General features: G+C 43.1%; 2 protein-coding genes across 3 annotated transcripts in view; one reads left to right on the top strand and one right to left on the bottom strand.

Annotated features, from left to right (window-relative positions):
• AVEN (apoptosis and caspase activation inhibitor) overlaps positions 1–17,735 on the top strand; it is a 172,838-nt gene extending 155,103 nt beyond the window's left edge. For both annotated transcript variants that reach the window (XM_082736762.1, XM_082736763.1), the window contains 4 exons: positions 8,615–8,685; positions 13,902–13,997; positions 16,070–16,430; positions 17,231–17,735. In XM_082736762.1, the coding sequence (XP_082592888.1) occupies positions 8,615–8,685; positions 13,902–13,997; positions 16,070–16,430; positions 17,231–17,346 (644 nt within the window). In that variant the 3' untranslated portion in view covers positions 17,347–17,735. The remainder of the gene's footprint in view (positions 1–8,614; positions 8,686–13,901; positions 13,998–16,069; positions 16,431–17,230) is intronic.
• Positions 17,736–18,640: 905 nt separating this feature from the next.
• The window catches only part of RYR3 (ryanodine receptor 3), a 502,250-nt gene continuing 498,784 nt past the window's right edge, over positions 18,641–22,106 (bottom strand). The window contains exons 101-103 of the mRNA XM_082736877.1: positions 21,992–22,092; positions 19,741–19,792; positions 18,641–18,812 (exon numbers count right to left, since the gene is read on the bottom strand). Of these exons, the coding sequence (XP_082593003.1) occupies positions 18,717–18,812; positions 19,741–19,792; positions 21,992–22,092 (249 nt within the window). The 3' untranslated portion in view covers positions 18,641–18,716. The remainder of the gene's footprint in view (positions 18,813–19,740; positions 19,793–21,991; positions 22,093–22,106) is intronic.

The raw sequence follows: 22,106 nt of genomic DNA, 5'->3' as shown, positions 1-22,106 counted from the left end.
GGCAGAGGGGAAGCAGGCTCCCTGCTGAGCAGAGAGCCCGAAGCAGGCCTCCATCCCAGGACCCTGGGATCATGACCCGAGCCAAAGGCAGAGGCTTAACCCACTGAACCACCCAGGCACCCGAACTGACTCTTTTTTAAGTAAGTCAACACCATGAGCATACCACAGATGTATATACACACAAAACAAGAAAGGGAGAGAGCAAACCCTTCTAAAGGTGTGGGGAGGGAATTTAAATTTCCTTTAAATTTTATGTTTTTCTGTTTCTTGTAGTCCCCTCTTGATTTGTTCAACTCGGAATCTGAGAGCAAGGATAACAGGGAGCGTGTCTTATCTCTTTATAGTATTAGCACTCAGTAGTGTTTGGCACATAGTTGTGCTGAAAATGTATGAAAGAATGAAAAAATAATCACTAAATAAATGAATTGTTACTCTTGAAGTTATTGTTTAACTTCACATATGCCGATTTTCCCTGAGAAAGGTAGTAGACAGTAAGTATGTATGTATTTATTAACAATATTTGTTTTGAAAAGTTCTTGCATTATGCTGGAAACTAGAAATTTATCCCACACTTGCCTCCTCTCAGGATTGGAGAAACAAATTGAAAGGCAGGTATTTTCTAAAGTTAATTTTAACTACAATTAGAGAAGTTTGGATATTACACGTATTGCATTGAAACAATTGGAGACAACTTACACCTCAGTGAGCACAATCACTACACTAGAAACTGACCCTTTATTAACTAACTACCCCTTGAGCAGAACCTTCTGGTAATTTGTCAGGGAGAGTACCGTTGACCTTTGAGCAACTCAGGGTTAGGAGTGCCAACCCCCACTCAGTTGATGATCCCTGTGTAACTTTCCATTTCCCCCCAAGTTAAACTACTAATAGGTTACTGTTGACTGGAAACCTTACTGATGACAGAAACTGGTGATTAATACATATTTTGTATGTTCTGTGTATTATATACTGTATACTAACAGTACAGTAAGCTAGAGAAAAGAAAATATTAAGAAAATCCCAAGAGAAAATACAGTTATGGTATTATATTTATCAAAAACAATCTGTATATAAGTGAACCTGTACAGTTCAAAACCATGTTTTTTGGGGTTTGACAGTCCTTGCTTCCCCACCCCGTATTCTCTTTCCTTTCAGACCCCTGATTCTTATCAAGGTACATGGCCACCTGGGAGGAAATTAATTATATCACATTCCTTGTAGCTTGATAAAGCAAAATGATACCGTTATGGGCCAAAGAGAAATAAGTGGAAAAGTTCTGTGGTGGTTTCTGAGAAAACGTAGCAGAAAGAGGATGCATGCCTTTTGCCCCTTCAAGTCTTCTTCCATCTTGCTGTCTGGGATTTTGCTTTGGTCATCACCCTGAAGCATGACAAGAAGGGTCTTCATAGGAATGGCAGAGCAATGAACTGGAAAGAGCCCCCAGACCAGCCTTTGACCCCCCAAGTCTCAACTCCATTTGGTTGGTGGAGATATAATCTCTTCTCTTGTTTAAGCCATAAATTCTTGTGTCTTCATTACATGCAGCCAGACCTGATCATAACAGGCACACTATTTTACTACAGGTCAGTTTTAACATCTCACGATTCCGTGGCCCACCTGAGGATTGGTCTTTCTATTCTCTTGTTTATTTTGCCGTGTCTAATCATTTACTCTCATCATGGAATTCTGTGTCAGGGCTTTGATGTTGGCATTGTTCCAGAAAATAATTGATCTGAGCGGTTTTACTAGATAATCTACAGTGGTACAGGGTTAACAGAATTTTCACCACCCATCTGGGGGGAAAGCAGCTAGATTCTAAATTCTAGAATGGCAGCATCATCCTTGTCTCATAAAGCGTAGAACCCTCTTATGGTACTTGAGTGTATTTGGCTTTCCCTTCAACACAACCAATGCAGATGGGGAAGCCACTTTTTAGGGGCATTGGAAAGATAGGCACATCTTATTATGTAGTGCTCAATGTGGATATTTGATGCTCAGGGGCTTTTGGGGCCCCACATCTGGTGAGAAAGCTAATTATAGGTCACTGTTGAGCAGGAGGAGAGATTTTTCTCATCTCTTATTCTTTTGGCTCAACCTGACTTTTTTATTAATCACTATAGTGGCTTGTATAACCTTCCTCCCAAAGACAAAGTGTTGGCTGTTGCTTTGTTTTAGGGGAAATATCAAAGTGCTTGATATCAACATCTAGAAATGTTCATCCATTGAAGCTAAAAATTGGGTAACAGATTCTTTATGTCAGCTGAACTACGGGTTGTCTTTGGTTTGATCTATGTCAGCCTATGGACCTAGGATCCAGTTTGACCTTCCAAATATGTCCTCTCTCTTAGATGAGAACAGAGAAATTCAGAGAGAAAAAAGGTACATTTCATTTTCTATAGAAGCCGTTGTGGTGACTGTTGGGACATACTTTCTGTGAAGATTGTGAACTTGTCAGCCTATGAAGTTCATTTATGATTTCCCAGAGACGTGTGTCCTGGTTGAGGGCATATTCTAAGTGCTGTGAGACAAATAAAGAAGAGCCAGGAAAATTGAGCTTAAAATGAAGTATTCATCCAGAACTAGTGATCCACTCCTCTTGCTTTCTAGAGTTGGTTTTCTTGAAAGGACACACCACAGAGGTCTGGGCCAGTTTTTAAGAGAAAAAGCTCCAAATACCTAGGACAGATGTCACTGATGGGAATTGCCACTACTGAATTATTAGAAGGAGTATTATTAGGCTTGGGCACATTTTCTTTCTCTTACACTCACTGTTCATGTACACCTGATGCGTATTGTTCACTCTTTTTTGCTGGTGGGCTAGAAGGGTAAGCTTCAAATTCAAAGCTGTGTATCTAAAAGTAGATGGTAAGTTTTTGAAAGCATATTGTACTGTAGAATCCTAACAAGTGTAGTGTTAGTTTCCAGGACCTGCGTGAGACCGATCTGAGGAGTCAGGCAGAGTGAGAATCCTGGGTATTATAAATACAGTGACAGAGTTGGTGTGTCACCTTTATTTCTCCAACGCCTTCATTAACAGAGGACTTAGAGTTCTATAAAACTCAGTTGTTGTTGTTTTTTAAGAAGCCATATAGTAGTTATTCAAAGGAACCCCTGAAGTAATTGCTTTCCTAAAATGAAGAATTCTTTGAGTTCGGACTTTCGTGTCTTCAAACATGTCAGTGTATCAAACATTAGTATATCAGATGTCATCAATATTTGTTATTTGTTTTTGTTTTGTTAGGGAACTCAGATAGCCAAGAAGCCTAGTGGAAATAACTTCATTAATTATAGGTATAATAATAAATGATAGGAGCCAAGAGGTCTTGGTGTCCAGCCATTCACTGTCCATGTGGCCTTGGTCAGGCCACTGAGCATCTCTAGACCCAAGGGTCTCTATGTTCTATCAGGTGAGGGGTAGAATACTTCTCGTTCCAGCCTATGAGATCTATGCATGTTTTGTCTTAAAGGTCCTTGCCCTCAAGAAATTTCAGGTTTTTTTCTGAATTTCCTTACTTCTTTTTGGCTTGGCTCCAAAAGTAACATGCACTTGTTGTTTATGAAGGATAATTCAACTAGAAAATGTATTATGCAGAAAGGAAGTCTCCTTCAATTCCATCCTCTGAGAGAGAATCATTCTTAGAATAGGTATATAATGGTCTTGGTTTATTTCTATGCGTATATTAGTATTCTTGTGACAGATACACACATATATGTATGTGTATATATAGTACATGTATTTATGTGTATGCACATATCTGTATATCTTATTTATACTGCACTAAAACTTGGTATTTCCAACATGTAACAGTTGAGATAATCTTTCCATGTCAGTATGTCTAAAGCTACCTTATTTTTTTAAATTGAGGTATAATTGACATATAACACCATATTAATTTCAGGTGTACAACATAATGACTCAATATTTGTAAATATTGTAAAACGATCCCCACAAGTCTACTTAACATCTGTTATCATACATAGTTACACATTTTTTTTCTTGTGATGAGAACTTTTAAGATCTCTTAGCAACTTTGAATTGTGCAATATGGTATTAGAAATTATAGTCACCATGCTGTACATTACATAAGCTACCTTATTTCTAAATGCCTCGTAGAACATCACTGATTGAATATTGGAGGCATACTAAGTATACATTTTGGCCAAATGGTCAAGTGTTTGGTCATATTTAGCTGAAACTAAAAGGAAGTATCAGTCATAGAATGGATGTCTGGAATACAAAAAGTTTTTTAAATTTCAATAGAACTTGAAATTTTTTAACAAAAGCTTTTAGTAGTCAGCTTTAATTTTGACAGCATATAGGCCTTTTTCTTTCACCCCCCAGCCTGCTGTTAGATTGATCCTGTGCTCACTGTACTCTACTAGTAGAGTCTGGTACTGCTGATAGTAAGCTGTCCCTTGGCAATTAACCTTGCCCTCTCCATTAATAACTAGGTAAAGACTAGGTTAAGAATAGGTAAAGATCTCTCTCCACATTAACCACTGGCCTTGGAGATTTGCGTGATGATCATGAGTTTGACTGAAGGAATCCCAGAAATGGAAGCATTGAGTACTGCTTGAAGCATCCTTTCTAAATATTTTCAGAAGCATGCTGAAGATTGCTGCCAATGCATATATCTAACTTTCTAACATTTTTGCTGCCTCACACAATTAGTCGATTGAAAAAAATTCTCTTTTACTTTTGGGTCTAAAACAGTGGCAGCCGTGTCACTGACTTTCAAGATGTAACAGAATTGTTTCAGTTCCACTTGTGTCTTCACTTTCATTCGTGCACACCAACTTCAGCACTGTTTCCGGAATAGAAGGATAGGAGACTTTTTATAGGTAAGAAAAACGTGAATGCTCAAAGTCTTACCAGCTTTGTTTAAATTTGCCTCCCCTTATTTAGCAAATTTTAGTGAATAAATTACATTCTTAATAAGCAATCATTGGATTTAGCTGGTCTGCTCTTTTGGTATGCTTATCTGCAAAGTAGACTATCCGGGGATTTTTGTTGCTGTTGCTGTTCAAGCGGCCTGTATAGCAGGAACTAGCTCTTCCTCCATCTTGTTTGAGGGTATCGTGTGAGTATACAGGGCAGTTCCACAATGTCTTGTAACTCATGAAATTAGTCTTTGAAGAAGGAAGAAAGAACAGTACTCCTTTTATGGTTTCTCGTTCTGTTTGTTACACTGCCCCATAATTACCTTGTGAACACAGAGCTGGTGAGTGTGACTCCTAAGACACCCTTCCCATGTTTGTCCCATTGTCTACCACAGTTGCCAGTCACTGTTCCCTGGTTCCCACTCTGTACTTCTTCATGTGGATTCATCATGTTTGTGTGAGAGACTGGGAGCTCTTGAGCGAGAGAGTAAAGCAGGAACAGGATTGCATGCACTGTTAATGTACTGTGCCGTTGTATTTAAAGGAGGTCTGCATGTTCAAATGTCTGACACACAGGATAGAGGCGGAGCACCATTGTTTTTGTGCATGTTTCAGTATAATTCAGAAAGAATTCTGGTAACTTTTTTTGCAGAAGCACTCTTGATGCCAGGACTCATCATTTGGACATGTCTGAATACTCTTTTCATCTTCAGTAACAGGATTAGAGACATTGGCATTCTGTAGCCATCTAAAATTTTAACAAGCTTATTTTTCCAAGTTAGCCTCTATATGATTTATTTATTAGAATTTTAAAACTATTTTGAAGTTTGGTTACTATAAACAAAATGTGTTTTCGGTATCTCATTTTCCTCAATCGTTTTCTTCTTTGTATTGTTTATGTATATATTTTGTATGAATCAAAGAGAACTTCATGGATGTCATTGTGATTTTATAGATTTTCCTATTCTTGAAATTTTTACATTGCCCAATTGCAAAAGCCATGTCTGATAACTCTACTATCTTAATCTCTGTGGATCTTTTTAGTTTTGTTTTTTTTTTCCTCCCCTTCCCTTAGTTTTCTGTTACCTTGGTCTCATCTCCTGATGATTTTTAATAAATTTTGGACACTGGTTATAAAAAATAGTAGAGATAATTTTAGGCTACTGATAATGTCCTTTCCTTCCAAAAAGGGTATACTTTTGCTTCTCATTGGCAGAATCAGAGGTTAAAATGATTTACAGCTTTGCCTCAGGCTGTGTGGGGGCTGGCTTTGTCCTACTTGGTCCCCACTTCAAAGACGGAGTCAAAAGGGGTCCCACCTGAAAGCCTCGATTTTCCACGACTCTTCCTCATCCTTGGGCTCTGACCAGCCATAAAACTAGCAGAGGCTTCTGTATCTTCACAACCTCCTCAGTTCTTACTTTGTGCTCAGATTTTCAGTTTCTCAATAGCGCCTTTGGGAATGAACAAATGCCTTGGAGGGAAGAAGCAGTTTTAAATATTGTTAGCATCTCTTCTTTCTGGGACCTTTCTCACTCATGTTCTCACCTCTTTTCAGCCTTGTGTCCCTAAGTTGTTCCTCAGCAAGAGGATTGGTTGGCAACAAGCTATTTAGCCATCATTGGAATCTTACCTATATTTGAAAGTGAATATTCAAATATTAAAAATAAATACATGTAGCATCCCTTGTTTGCATTACTGTTAATCTTGTGCTGATTATATATTATAGTGGCCTATGCAGTCATAGCACCATTTATAATCTAGAAGTTCAGGAATGCCATGGGGCGCCTGTGTGGCTCAATAGGGTAAGCATCCAACTCTTGATCTCAACTCAGATCTTGTTGTCAGGGTCATGAGTTCAAGCCCTGTATTGGGGCCAAAAGAAAGTTCAAGGATGCTAAAAATAACACTGAATAAGGTGTTCAGGTATTTGGCCAAGTTTTAAAAATCTACCAGTTTGATTTCTAATTTATTCATTTATTACTTATTTCGTACATAGATATTAGCAAATGGTATTTCTTATTTTCAGTCCTTTTCCTCTTTTTCTATTGGGTGGTTTTATTCTGGTTGATTTGCAGAAGCTTTTTGTACTTAGGAGATATTAACCCTTTGCTTACTGCTGGTGATAAACATTTATACCACTAAATATGGTTTGTGTGACTGCTACATTTTAGGATTTATTGAGTTTTTTTCCTGTGGCCTTTTTATAGCTCTTTTAAAAAACAAATATTGTGGGGCATCTAGGAGGCACAGATTGTTAAGTTTCTGCCTTTGGCTCAGGTCATGATCCCACTGTCCTGGGATCGAACCCCGCATCGGGCTCCTTGGAGGGGAGCCTGCTTTTCCCGCTCCCTCTGCCTGCTGCTCTCCCTGCTTGTGCTCTCTAGCTCTGTGAAATAAATAAGTAAAATCTGAAAAAAGAAGAAAAGGAAAAATGAATATCGCAAGATATTTATTAAGAAATACAGTTATAATCACGATACATACATGCACGTATATACTTCTGTATTCCGTGCACATATAAGGCCTTATTAATTATTCAGATCCTTTATGTCATAATTTCTGAAGGGATCAAATTGATTCACCAATGACTAAGAGTGTTAATTTTACCCCTTTTCCTGATAGTACTGTTCTTGGTCCCTTTTGCCTTGAATTTGATCTTGCCAAATGTTGGGGGGGTGGTATAGATTCTAATTTTATCTTTGTCTCTTGAAATTTGAATTCTTCACTTCTTTGTCCCTCTCTTAATTTAGAAGAATGGATTCTATGGTTAAATCCCCTCAGAGATATCACAAAGGAGGAAGTGTCCCTGAACCGAGTCTTGGAGCATAACTACAGTAAGAAATGGGTAGACGAGTGTGGGTCTTCCGGACAAGCGGGAAGGACTGAGAGAGGAGAGGCTAGGATGGTATAGGAAGTATGTTTGGAATGTGATAGGAGGCTGGCTCAGGCAGAAGGTCGGAAGAAATAGGAATTAAACTAGGGTTATTAAGGTTGGGACCATATTTGGGGAATCCTGAAGCTAGGCAGAGAAATAATTCTTTATCAATTAGGTGTTCTTAGGACAAATAACCAAGTAAGTATGCATTTACTAAATGAGCCTTGGGTCAAAGCTTGCTGTCCAGGGTCGTCTTTCATGATTGTTTATGCTGATCTTACAGGTTCGTTTTCCTTTATTCCAAGAGCTCAGTACCGTGATTCACTGAACTAATCTCATGCATATTCTTTGAGTTTTATTTTGCATTTGACATTCTAACCAGGCGACTTTGGGGGTGATGTTTGAGGTTGATAATCTCACTTCAAAGAGATAGTTTAAGCCTGTTCTAATGTGGGTCAGCCTAGACCTTCTTTCCTTCTGTTCTTCTGCCTTTTCAGCTGTGCCCACTCCCCACATCATAAATATGTTTCCTTGCATACACTAAGCAGATGGGATGAAAATGTACTAAATATGAGTAGATGGCCATGTCTACAAGCCTCTTGAGTCATCTCTCCAGAAGCATGTAGACGGTGGCTTATAGAGAATCGTGTGAAGCCAACAGAATTTTCAGGTGCCCACCAGGCCCAGATTGCTGTGTAAAGAAGTGGAAGCCAGGAACTTCTATTAAATGCTACCACTGAATTTGGGGCTTTGCTTCTCAGAAATGGCACTTTTATTCCCAAGCAGAAATTTAGAGAACTGAGTGTTTTTCTTTGGCTTTTGTGTAAAATTATTATTATTTTTTCCTATCCCTAGGGGACTCCTTCTCACAGTTCCGGTTTGTTGAGGAGAAAGAGTGGGATGGTGAAGCTTCATGTCCAAAACAGGTAAGATGGTTTGTCTTGAATGTGGATTGGCTCTTCTCAAGGCTGAAGACAAATGCCTTTAGGTTACTGTTGAGATGAAGTCTTGGGGTAGAAAAGAGTAGTGATTCGTGTACAGTTTAGCCTCAGTCACCTCAATTGTTAAGACCATTTTCAGGGAGCTTAAATTATACAGGTCCTTGGAGCTAGAATTCACCTGTGTAACTGGCCGCCTGTGTGAATTACTCATAGTGTATCATCATGATTTTGAGTGGGCTACTTTGCCATTTGGCCTGCCTTCCTTTTTCCTTTCTGTGTAGAGTTTCCGTTAGGGTTGAAAATTAACCCCCCCCCCCAACACACACACTGTTTTTGGTATTAGGTGAAAAAAATCCTTAATTTTATACCTTTAAATAACTCTTCCTCTATAGTTAGAATAAAGCGATAAAGTAAGAACAAATGCCACAGAAAGTCTTTCAGTGACGCCATAAAGCCCAGCTACCTCATTTGCTTTTTGTTCATGCCATATTTTTTCCCCAAGGGGTTTCGATTATTTTCCAACTGTGATTTGATGGATTCTTTCCATAGGGGAGATGACAGGTATTCTAACCCTTTTAAAAAGCACTGAGAATCAGTGGTGGCTTGTCATCTGCTTCCCAGCTCCATGGCTAGCGCCTGCTGTCTCATACAATAATCTGACAATCTGTCCACAGTTTCAGACACGTGACCGAGTAGCAGACCTGAAGCCCAAAGGTAGGGCATCCTCTTCCCCATTCTGCTACCTGCTCAGTACACACCCACCTTAAGTGGGTCCTTTTCTCACTGGGGTGGTCTTCTATGTACTCGTTTGGGATGGACATTGGCTTACCATACAGACCAAAGTGGTGGGAAATTACTTGTGAAATGACTTCCTGTCACTTTGCGTAGAGTGTGTATTACAACATGGGAAAAATAGGGCATTAAAAATACTTGTCTTTGGGGCGCCTGGGTGGCTCAGTGGTTAAGCCTCTGCCTTCGGCTCAGGTCATAGTCCCAGAGTCCTGGGATCGAGCCCCGCATCGGGCTCTCTGCTCAGTGGGGAGCCTGCTTTCCCCTCTCTCTCTGCCTGCCTCTCTGCCTACTTGTGATCTCTGTCTGTCAAATGAGTAAAATCTTTAAAAAAAAAAAAAAATACTTGTCTTTGCTTCAGTCTGTGTGGGCATACGCCTGAGGTACAGTTTAGAATTCCAAGACAAATTGCAAGCAAACAGAAGTCATCAAGGAATACAGCAAAAGCCAGACAACTCACATTTCAACTTCTTTTGAACCACATTGACTATTAGAGAATATTTCAGTTATCCTGAGAATTTCAGATAATTCTAAAGTTCTTCACGCATCAGAATACGGAGAACTTATTTACCTGGTATTTTATTAGTTGGAACTTATTCAAAGGTGGATAAGACAGAGACTGTGCTTGTTCATTGCCCTTTGCATGGCCACTGACATATAGTAGGTGACCAGTAAATATTTACATAATAAATGAAAAAGAGTGTGACATAAAATAAGTGGTGTCATAAATGAATTAAGATACTACTGTGGGGACCACTTTGGGCTGGAAGGGATTGAGATCAGTACCACGGGAAAGAGAGAGAGTCTGAATGGGCCTTGGTGGGTCAGTGTAATGCTGGAGGTCCTGTTGAGTGAGGAGAGCTGATAGAACAGGCATGCTCGGAGTCAGAATATAGCTGGATTGCAGTGTTCCCAGAGAAGGAGGCTTCAGGGGTAAGTCTGGGCTGGATAATACCAGCCTGATCTTCTTCTAGGGGGAGATTTAGCATGTGGGTGAGAGCATAGATCTTGGACAGACAAGCCTGACTGTGAATCTGAATTCTGTGACTTGGGTGAACTTGTTTCCCTTTTTTGTGTTCTCATCTGTAAAATGGAACTAATAATAAGATACAACTTGGGCTTATAATGAGGATTACATTAAATACAAAATAAAAGCTCCTTTGTGCAGTTCCTGACACATATGAAACACTCAGAAGTAGCTCTTATTCCTACTCTTAGTTTTTTCATTAAAGTTTTATTTGGCCAGAAAATGGAAATGGCTAGATTTGACCTGAGCAGCACTGGAAAAGAGGAATTGAAGAGGGAAGAGGCAGGAGGCAGGGAAACCAGTCAGGAGGGTATGATTTTGGGTGAATGAAGGGATGAGGAGCATGGGGAAGTGGGAGTGGAGGAGGGCTCACTGATAGATGGATTTCAGCAGAGGACGAACTAGACTGTGTCACATGTGAGACATGCGGACAAGAAAGGTGTGTGGTGGCGCAAAGCTTTCTAGCTTGATGATTAGGTAGGTGGTGATGCCATTGATGGGCTACAGAGAGGGCAAGTTTACTCTGAATATTTTGAATTGATGTGTGGGTAGGACCCATCCAAAACTAAAAATTCATCACTTGCCCATCAAAACCTGTTCATGTCCCACTTAACTCCTCACTAGGTTCTGGTTTTGCTTACTTGAGAGAGAGAAAGGTGATAAAAATTTTAGAAGGTATAATGGTCTGATCAAAGGCTATTTTTTCTTCAGCTGCTGAGTGGACTTTCTAGCAGGTTCTTTGTCTGACACAGACACTGAGACTCAGAGTCTAGTAAGTAGTAAGGTTCCTGGACAGAGGGGACAGGTTTTCACTACCCACAGTTCTGTGCACACTGACCTCAGAGAATGGGGTGGGACTTTGTTCTAACAGTCAAGGCTGGCTTCCTGCAGCTGGCGTGAGTATGCAGGCGGAAGGCATCAGGGTCAGGCTGTGAGCTCCAACTGTGAGTGACCGTCAGAGTTGGCCTGGTAGATATGGGGACTAGCCTCTCCAGGCAAAAAACAAAATAACCTCTCCATTATTTTAAGACACAGCAAAAAGCTAATTTGTGGTTATTATTCCAATGAAGCCTATTTTTAAATTCACACTTGGCTATTACAAGCATTTCACCTCCACTCCTTTTATGTTAGACCTTAGCTTTAGCCCTTTGTGGGAAAGACTGGTGCTGAGCAAAGGAGTCCTCTTCCAAAGTGGCATTTGGTGGCAGGTTCTAGGCTCCAGGACTCCTGCACCTCCCCTGCTGGTTTGAAGTGTCTCTACAGCATCGTGGAGGCCGTGCAGTGTCTGCAGGGCCTGGGAAGGTGGGCGGGAATTAGAAAGGTGGGGGAAAGAGACCTTCCAGGAGCAGACGCCGCTAGATGTCCATCATCTGGCACGTGGCTCAGAAGCACAGCGCGGCCAGTCCCTTTTTATTTGACAGAGAGAGAACGCACAAATAGGCAGAGCGGCAGGCAGAGGGAGAGGGAGAAGCAGGCTCCCTTCCAAGCAGAGAGCCTGCTAGGGGCCTCCATTCCAGGACCCCGGGATCACAACCTGAGCTGAAGGCAGACACTTAACCAACTGAACCCCCCCCCCCCCGCCACCCCGGCATCCCTACTTTTCATTGTTGTGGCTATACCATGTAGTCATGTTGCACATGGTGCTAAAGAGGGCAGAGGAAGCGTGGCCACTTTTAGCCAGACCCCCTGTACGGCTCCATGGTCTTCCTGTCTGGGGTGCTAAGAGAGCAGCTGGTGAATGGTGAGCACGCATGGCAAGGGTGAAGTTCCTCCTCTTTCATTGGCTGAAAGGAGGGGGTCTGCTTGTGTGCAGCTCTATGGGTGTTGGGGAGGGTGAGATTTCCAGTGTGTGATGTGACGACATACCCACGGGCTAAGCATTTGGGATCACACTTTCTACCAGCTGGAGAGTGTTTCTCCAAACTTGAAAATGAAGACTTGACCACACTGATCTGGCCACAGCCCTTGAGGTGAGGTGCTAATAAGTGCAGGGCTGAGGAAAGGCCTGGAATGCACACTGAATTTCTGGTTTTCTTGTCAGGGCTTTACCAGCTTCTATCCTGCTCCCTAAATACACTGTGTGTTTTAGAAGGGAGTTCCTTTTTTCCAGAACCAGGGCCTATCTGGTGCTGCCAACATGGCGTAGCTAAGAGCCAGCCATCTTGGGACTGTTTCTGAAGGGCAGGTGAACAGCCACACCATCTCTCGCAGCCCGCGCAACGACACAGCAGTGGCTGCTGTGGGCATCAGGGGTTACAGTGGGTCCGGATTAGGGTCAGGCTCTTCTTGAGCTCACTGCCCCCCCCCCACAGTGAACCCATTACCCAGGATGTCCCAGACACTGCTGTGGTGGAATCCAGACCGGCTAGGTGGGCCCTGACTTCTCTTCTAACTTGAAGCCAGGGACAGTGCAGTAAGCTGGGTTTCCAGCTGGACCTGGGAGGGCTCTGGTAGATGAGGTGGTTAGCAGTATCTGCCTCTTTGGGTTATTTGTTCTCTTGGGTGGCCTGGGTCCCAGAAAGAAGCCATCAGACTGTTGTCAAGCCATGAAATAATTGGGAATGTTTCCTTAGCTGCTGTCAATTTGGGAGGTCATTGCCAGGATAGGTCTCAACTTCCATGAACGGGAGAGGAGTCAAGGGAAGCTTTCGTTGTTGTTCCCACAGAGTGGCGCTAGCTAGCGGGCAAGTCTGCCTCCTGCTTTCTGGTTAGAACAGAAGCCTAGACCACAGGCTCCTTCGACTGAGCCTATGAGCCCCCTCTCCCTGCTTAGTCGGCCCTTCTCTCCTCTCCTGGAGGCTGGCTGGCTGAATTAGAGGGAGGGGTCCACTTTGATCCCCTTAAATGCTTATTTTTCAATTTGCCAGTAATTCTAGAAGCATCTGTAGTTTCCAGGTTACTGTGCAGTCTCAGTGTGGGGGTTATCACTGCCCTGTTCTGCTCTCACAGTGTGAACTGTCACCCCAGAACGTGGCTTCGGTTTTGCTCATCTTAATGCGATGATAGAAAATAGCAACCTGGGGCGCCTGGGTGGCTCAGTGGGTTAGGCCGCTGCCTTCGGCTCAGGTCATGATCCCGGGGTCCTGGGATCGAGCCCCGCATCGGGCTCTCTGCTCGGCCGGGAGCCTGCTTCTTTCTCTCTCTCTCTGCCTGCCTCTCTGCCTGCTTCTGATCTCTCTCTGTCAAATAAATAAATAAAATCTAAAAAAAAAAAAAAAAGAAAGAAAATAGCAACCTTATCAAGTGGGACCTAGGATAGGACTTACTCTCCACTGAATGTAATGTCAGTGGATGGTTTATTTCCTTCCGTCATCTGCTGCTGTTTTATCTCTGAATGGTCCTTTGTACTTGTCACCTGACAATGCATATGATTTTTTGTTAATAGAATTCAGCATTTTATGTGGACTGTGAGTCACTGGTTCGAGCCCTTCAAGAGCTGCCTCTCTCACTCCGACTCAATGTTGCTGCCGAATTGGTCCAGGTAAAAATCCCAACAGCATCTGCCCGTGGGTGCGGGTTAGAGCATATGAAGAAGAGTGAAAACTGTCACTGTGCGGGATGGCTCACAACACCCCTTCCTTCCCCAAAGCTGAGGCTTTTGTATCAGTGTAGCATTTTCAGGGTTTTAAGGGGGAAATGAAATAATTTTTCGTCTTTTTTTTTTTTTTTTTTTTACATTTTACATGTGAAACATTTTGAAGGATTGAATGAAATGTGAAAGAATAAAGTCTGGCTGGTTTTTTGCTCAAAAATTGATGTGCCAGGCTCTGTGTTAGCACTAAGTAATCAGTGGTGATCAGACATTGTTTTTGATCTCCCAGAGCTTAATCTATTGGGAAATAGGAGTATTGATCAAGTTCTCCAATTGCGGCAAGTTCCATGAAGGAGTGTACTGTGCTATTAGAATCTATAATAATGAACCTGATCTATTCTGGTGTGATTAGGAATGGCTTTCCTGAAGGACTGTCAGATGAGCCGAGATCCAGAGTATAAAAGCACGTGAATGAGAATTTAGAGAAGAGCGACCCAATCAGCTCTGCCTTAACACTACTGCTTGTGATGATGATACCCAGGACCGTTCTGGCTGCAGAATGGAGTTGGCGGAATGTGTGTTGGCAAATGTACACAGGCGTGTGTGTACACGCCAGTGGAGAGTGCGTCAGGGCGAGCAAACTAGGAGGCTGCTGCCGCAGGCCAGGGTGATGGTGTTGGTGGGACTGGGGTGGAGATGGCAGAGTGGACTGGACTTGGACTTGACCAAGATGCACTTCAAAAGGAAACTAAGCAGGGCTTGGGAAATACTGGACGTGGAGAGCGACAAGTAAAGAATTGTTCTCGGCCTTGCAGCTTGTGCAACTCAGTGAGGGGGGGTATCAGGAAAGATGGGTCTGTGCCTCTGAGATATCAAAGTGGAAGTAGGAGTTGGATACGGAAATCTATAGATGAGAAGAAAGGGCTAGAAGCATAAATGTAGGAGACCCCAGTGTAAGATAGCAACTGATGAATGAGCAGAGAGGGGGAGGCCCAGCAGACCGTATGACAGGCACCTCACAATGTAGTTGTGGCTTGATTGCATTTTTAAAAAAGTAAAATCCTGAGCTGTACTAATTGTAAAGAGAATCCCAGCAACTGAAGCGGTCAGCTTCGTTCTGCAACTGAATATGTCACAACACTTGAGCAGTCACATGAACTGGTTACCTACCCAGCTCTTGTTTCTATGGCCCTGACTGACCCCCGGTTTAGGGCAGCAAGCAGAATTCAGGGCTGGGGTTAATGGCAGGGCAGGGAAGTAGAGAGGATGGCATTTCTGATTGAGTCACCACGGAGCTCCAGGCATGTTTGGGCTGTTTGGGATTTTATTAGTGATTGGGAGAGCGCTGCTGTCCCTGCTGGGTGGCCAGGACATGTGCGGCTGTGGTGCATTCCCCACAGAATGGGGCTGGGTTAGCCCAGTACAGCACAATGAAGGTGATGGGGCCTCAGGGAGAAAAGTGAGATGTCCTGTCAATGGTAGGCCTGAGAGTAAAATTAATTTTAGTAACTTTGAAAACCTGGCTAGTTTTAAACCACCTCCTTCCCCTCGTTTTACTCAAATGCTACTATGGGTCATTCTAGATGACCTTTATTATCAGTGCATTTAAGTACAGTGAACGATCTGATTTGCTAATAACTTCTGGGTGCCTTTTATAGATATTCATCTCCTCACAGATGTAAACCTGTGTACATTCAAATAGACCTGGGGTACTGCCAGTTCCCACGGCAGTTCCAGAAAGACATGCCCTTGTGGTGTCTACTCCGCCATTGTGCAGAGAGGCGGGGGTGGGCAGAGGGGGAGGCACAGTCCCGTGGTGTTTCAGTGAGGTCTTCCCCATTTACCCCAGCTCAATAAGGAAGGGTTCTAGGGCAGGGCCTGAACTGGGGGACCCTTTGTGACCTTCCTGTCTGAACTGAATTTCCTCTTCCACCAAGTTTGGCTTCCATCGTTTTTGTTTCTGTGTAAGCAAATAGGGCAAAACTCAGATTTTTACCTGCATTATGATGCTTCTCTTTCAGACCACCCTTCCTTTAGAACTTCCTCAGGTGAAGCCAAAGAGAAATGATGAAGGCAAGGGACTGGGGATGCAGTTAAAAGGGCCCTTGGGGCCCGGAGGAAAGGGCTCCACCTCCGAGCTGAAATCTGCCGCTGCTGGCTGCCCCATGTACCTGGGTAAAGATGGCCCCAGCCCGGCTCCCTCCACGGGACCTCAGAAACCCACCGCCCCCCTGCAGGCGGCAGCAGACCACTTGGAGGAAGAATTAGATCTGCTGCTTAGTTTAGATGCACCTGTAAGAGAGGGAGAGAACACTGCACCAGTCCAGACCGTGCAGGCCCAAGAATCTGAGAAGGATGGGGAGGTGGCCCAAGAAGAACAAGGTATGGCTTTCATTTTATTCCCTATCCATCTTCTCACCTTTTCTGCCAACAGCCCCACTGGCATCCCGTCCCTACCCCTCTCCAGCAGCATCTGTCATCGATCTGGTGTTGTCTGCCCACATCTATTTCTGGGCTCACATGGCCGCTTCCCCCTGAGCTGACCTTTCTGACAGCATTCCTCACTCAATACAGCAGGCTCGCAGGGTGCTCCCTGCCCGACTGCGATATTAAACCCAGGGCGGCAGATGGACCCGGCGCTGGAGAGAGGCATGCAGATCCTCGTTGCCCTCAGCTGTGCTGTAGCAGACCTTTTAATCGACTATCTAAGCAGGACCGTTAACCAGCTCTCCAGACTTGTGGCTTGCTATTTCCGTCTTATTTTTGTACAAAAGAGCACTTCGCCCTTTGTGCGTGCTCTGTGAGACCATGGGCCAGCTGCTATGGAGAGGCCAAGGCCAAGGCCAAGGCGGATGTGTGCCCTGTCCACAACTGCATTTGAGAACCTGTGAAGACTTTCCAGGAGTGCTACAATAGTAAAAAGAAAACTAATCTGTTGGTCTTTTTAGGAAACTTAGTGAACTGGAACATTCTACTTCAGAATAAACAGAGGATCAAGTCTCCCCCCCAATTATTAATTTGTTTAGCTATTACTGTATCTTCTTGAAGAGTTGAAGCCGTAATAGAATGTTTCCTGTTATGTAATCAGAGCTGAATTCCATCACAGAACAAACCCCAAGGAAGCCTTAACCCTCAGTTTTGGGACTAATGTAAAGTCGCTAACACTGCTTTTATCTCCCCAGGTCCTGCCGAGCTATCTGTGTTGGGAGAAAAGAACGTGCAGTCTGAGCAACCAAATACATCGAAAACTGTTACTGAGGAGGAGCTTGAAGACTGGTTGGACAGCATGATTTCCTAACCTACAAGGAAAAGAAAAAAGAAAAAAGAAAAAGAAAATGAGAAAAAAAAAAAAGTGCCTGACGCAAATTTTGGTTGCCTTGTCAGTAAGGGTGGGCCCCCAGCTGTCCTTCCAGAACAGCTGGTTGCGGAGCACGCCCGAGCCAGTGTGTTCCATCACGCTTGCCGCAGGGAACGCCTACCTCTATGTTCCACGGCGCCCGGGACTACCCTTCTATGAGGCTCACTGCATCCGCTCTCTGGCTTAGCAATCTCCAGAGTACTTGAGGGCAGGGGATGTTACGGCTCTTGTTTCCAGCCTCCTTCCTTTCAGTGTTTACAGCAGAGCAGGTGCTGCTGATAGATAGCAACAAGGCATTCATTTGGCCAAAATAAACGAACGCTGCTCTATGGCATTCCTTTCTTTCTTGGGGGGCGGGGGGTAAGGCTCTTTGTCCCATGCCCCTTTTCCAGTAATTACAGGACAGCCGTGGAATCATCCAGAAGAGGTACATCACCAGAGGCCGACACCACAGATTGGTACTTGGTACTTTATTGCAGTGGGCACTTCCTTTGACGTAAGGAGATTCACCTAAACACAGCAGCTCCACTACTTACAAGGGAACCATAAAGCAGTACTCAATTTGGCATAAGAATGACATTTTTCTGAATTTTCAATACAGTACTTCTAATAACAGCAGTTGACAAGCTGTTACTGAAAAAAAAAAAAAAACAATAGGAATAACCTTCAAGTGCAGTTTCATAAAGACAGAAGATCAACACAACCCATTAATGGAACTGTCCATCTGAAACAGAAACATAAAAAATTTGCATAGCTATATCTAAAGAGATTTTAAGGCACTTAATCGATAGTTCAGTGTCGACAAAGGGTTGGTTGGTTGGTTTTTTTTTTTTTTTTTCTATTTTAACTGCTTAAAGCTTTTCAAGCTGATTCTGAATACATTCACTAGCAAGTACCATGGGAGAAATTTGCAGTTAAAATGATTTTTTTTTTGTAATTCAGACCATGAGTCACTAGTGGATACTGTCATGTGACATTCAAGTGTGTAAAATTTCAGGTATTGTGCGTTGAAGACTTCATACTTCTAGTTCTTTCCTCAATGACACCATTTTCCATTACAGCTGAAAACTTGAAGGTATTCTCAACTACAGTTTCCTTGATTCTTTGCCATCTTTTAACATTTTGATAAGGACTACGTCCATTAGGCACAAAAAGCCAAATCAATTCATAAACATCACATATTTGTAACACTTTCTTGTAAGGGAGGCATTTAGAATATGTCACATTTCAAATATTTTGCAGAGCTATAAAAAGGATTTATTTCACTGGAAGTAGACCATCTAGAATTGTGGAGTTTCTTTCATTCTGATTTAACCAAGCTGATCTTCATATTGTTTCCGAAAGCAGTCACCAGCCGGGAAGAAATCCCAACATCTTTCTTGGTACATCTTCCAGACGTAAGATTCCTGAAATAAAGGAAACAAAGGGTACTACTTTTTAAACCACAGTAAGCTAAAACCCAGGTGGTGTTTACTTAGTAGGTCTCCCTTGGAGAATGGTGGCGGGGCCCAACCTCGTACCTTCTTCCTTGCTCTGCTCCCAGCCCAAGCTAGTTTAGGAGCAAAAAGTCATTCCCCACCCCCACTCCACTTCCCTCCCCCCAAAACTCAAAACACTGAACAAATGCAATGATTGTGAGTAAAAATGCTGAAAGATCTAGCAGGAGGCTGTTTCTATGCCATTTGTAATTGGTCTAATGCAGAAGAACACACAATGAAGAGATAGTGAGTGTTAGTCGGAGCAGATGCCTGGAGCACTGAAGGGAGATCTAGAACCAGTTGCCTCTCAAGTGTCTGAGCTGTGAAGTTTTCCTACAAATCTGATAATGTTTGAGTATTAGATAACCTACCTTTTCTTCCCTTTGTTCTCTTGTCTTGGCATTTGTTTCTCATACTTAGTCACAGAATCCCTTTTGACACATACTTTCACTCATACTACCCACACCTCCACAGTCCCTGTGTCACCCACACGTGAGGTGGTTATCTTTCTCCGGCTGTCTCTCACGCCATTTTACTCTCTTTGTTAGAGCCACCCACTCAGCTCCTCGTCTTTTTGTCTGTAATGTTCTCCCCACCTCCAGCTATTCTACTGAAGCAGTAACCGTAAGGGTTTAGAAAATGTCAGCGTTGTTGGGACGGATAAGAAAAGTCTTTAGGAAGAGACTAGAGGTGCCTGAGGATATTGGCTTCTTAGGTCACAAAGGGATGGCAGAATTATGCAGAGGAAGAATGTACACTGGAAACGAATGAAGTCATCTATCTACTTCAGACATCCTATGTTCTGTTGAGTCTGAAGACTTCTAAAAGGGGTACAAGTCTTAAGATATTTTCTCACCTGACCCGTGTGTTCTGTCTCATCTTTATTAATCAGGTACATCAGGAAGAACCTGGAAAAAGATTTAAGTGAGAAAAAGACAATATTACTTTGGTTAATCTTTTTGTGAGGAGAAATTTTACTATTACTTGTGAGAAGAATTTTGGCTGCCTTTTTAAAAAATCCTAACTGGGGGCACCTGGGTGGCTCAGTCAGTTGAATGTCTGACTTGTTTTGGGTTCAAGTCATGATCTCAGCGACCTGGGATCAAACCTCATGTGGGGCTTGGCACTGGGCACAGAGCCAATTTAACACCCCCTGCCTATCTGCCTTATCCCCCACCTTCTGCCCTATCCCCCACCAACATGTGCTCTCTCTCCAAAAAAATAAAAATCCTAAACAATGAAAGGTAACCAAAACTCTTACCATATGATTTTTAGTGGCTTAACGTAGAACTAAAATTGTGTGTTTCTCAAGGATAGGTCATGGAAAAGGTAGAAAGCATGTAACCTCGTTAAGCTGTTCTCCTCTAGAAAAGAGCTTTTTTATTGTAGACCTCTGAGACATGCCAGTGTAGTGTCACTTGTGCTAATGGTGGTGTGGCTAGGGTTCGAGTCTGTTCATCCAATTCACCCAAGTATCCACGGAAGCTGGGGCAGGTCTTTGAGCTCACACTGCAGGATCTCAGAGACCACTTTCAAAGGAGCCCGTCTTGTGCCCTCAAAGACAGGACTGGGGATGGGGAGAGCCTGAGCTCCAGACTTCAAATTCTCTCCGGGTCTCCTCAGATCTGCAGCTTTAGCAACGATAAAAAGATTTCCCTCCTTCCTTCCTAGTCCTTTTAGCAGACTAAGAGGGCCGCACGGCAAATAGCTTTATCATGTTCAAGACTCGGGGATGGAAGACTTTAGTTCCTGGCACATTTATTTGACAAAGCACCACTTTTAGGGGGAGTTTCAAATATGAACAAGATGGGTTCTCTCTCCTCCAGCATGCTGCTAGCAGTGCAGAGAGCCAGAAAGGAGATTATAATATGTAGTGCCAAGGGAGGATGTCAAAGGGGGACGGCATCACAACACCCTTTCACATTTTTCTACTCACGGGTCCTGATAGAGGGCCGGGTGCTCACCTTTTCTAGAAGGATATCCTTTCGCATCGCCTCCATTAAGATGGAAACTCTCTTCATGAGAGTTAACAGTGATGAATACTCATGACTTGAGGAAGGATATATTAAAGTTTATTTTTTTTAATTTGTTTTTGTCTTCTAGTATATAAGGTATTCTAGCAAAATGATAGGTCTTTGGTACTTCTTTTTGACAATAATACCTTTCCCAATGGCTAGGCCTGTTCTATCCTAAAGATTGGTTTTTCCTGAATAATAACATGTAGACCCAGAAGGGAAGACATGGGCCGGGGAGCAGCTTTTTCCCTCTTCTTGAAAATGATCAGTTACAGAGAATATAGATTACCTGCCCATTCAGAGTCTCTTTAATATAGAAGCTTCATAGGGTACAAAATGGGCTCTGAATAACTTGTTTCTGAGTGACGGCTTGACCTCAGAACAAGTGAAATGCTTATTAGCACCTTCTGGGGGCCAAGGACTTCTACCCCATGTGCTAGGATACAGCAGTATGAAACACCCGTGTCCCACAACTATCCCACTCTCCTGGAGCTCATATGTTCCCAGGAGAGGACAGTTGGGGTGAGGCCTGCAAACTGACCACAGCACCCAGCAACAGGCAGCTCATGGACCACCTCAGTAGGAGCAAGTGTGACGTGGTGGGTTCAAAGGAGAATGGGAAGAGAAGATTTGAAGACAGTAAGCACAGACACTTTAAGTTTTTTTACTGGAAGGGAAAGAAAAGAGGGCAAGAGCTGGCAGTAGAAATGGGGCGGCAGACTCTGTTCTTTGTTTAGGATAAAAAAAAAAACACTTGTGTGGTGACAGGATAAATCTGGTAAAGAAAGAAATTACTGTAGTTATAGGACGAGAGGAAGGCACAGGGTCTCATCGCAGGTGCATGGGCTGACCTTTGTGAGGTGCAGGGAAAGCCCATAGCACACGTCTGTCAAAGCCCGGAAAGGCAGGGAATATGGACAAAGAGGCAAGCTCATCGAGACTCCTTGAAGTTTTTTCCTAACTGCCTCTACTTTTTCAGAGAAACAGGCAGAAATGGCATGTACAGGGGGGAACCCTATGACATAAATGTGTATTTTACTCTGCAGCTCCTTCCCCCAGCCACTATCACCTCTGTTGACCACGGATACTCACAAATAGTTGGCTAAGTTGTGCTCCTGTAAGGTATGTGTTTCAAAGCCATGAGGAGTCGTGTCAAAATAGTCATTGCCAATCCCACAGATGAAACATTTAGTCTAAGATGAATAAG

The sequence above is a fragment of the Mustela nivalis genome (genome assembly GCF_964662115.1).
Source record: "Mustela nivalis genome assembly, chromosome: 6".
NCBI lineage: Eukaryota > Metazoa > Chordata > Mammalia > Carnivora > Mustelidae > Mustela > Mustela nivalis.
The sequence above is the reverse complement of the archived record's forward strand: the minus strand, read 5'-3'. Positions and strand labels throughout refer to the sequence as shown.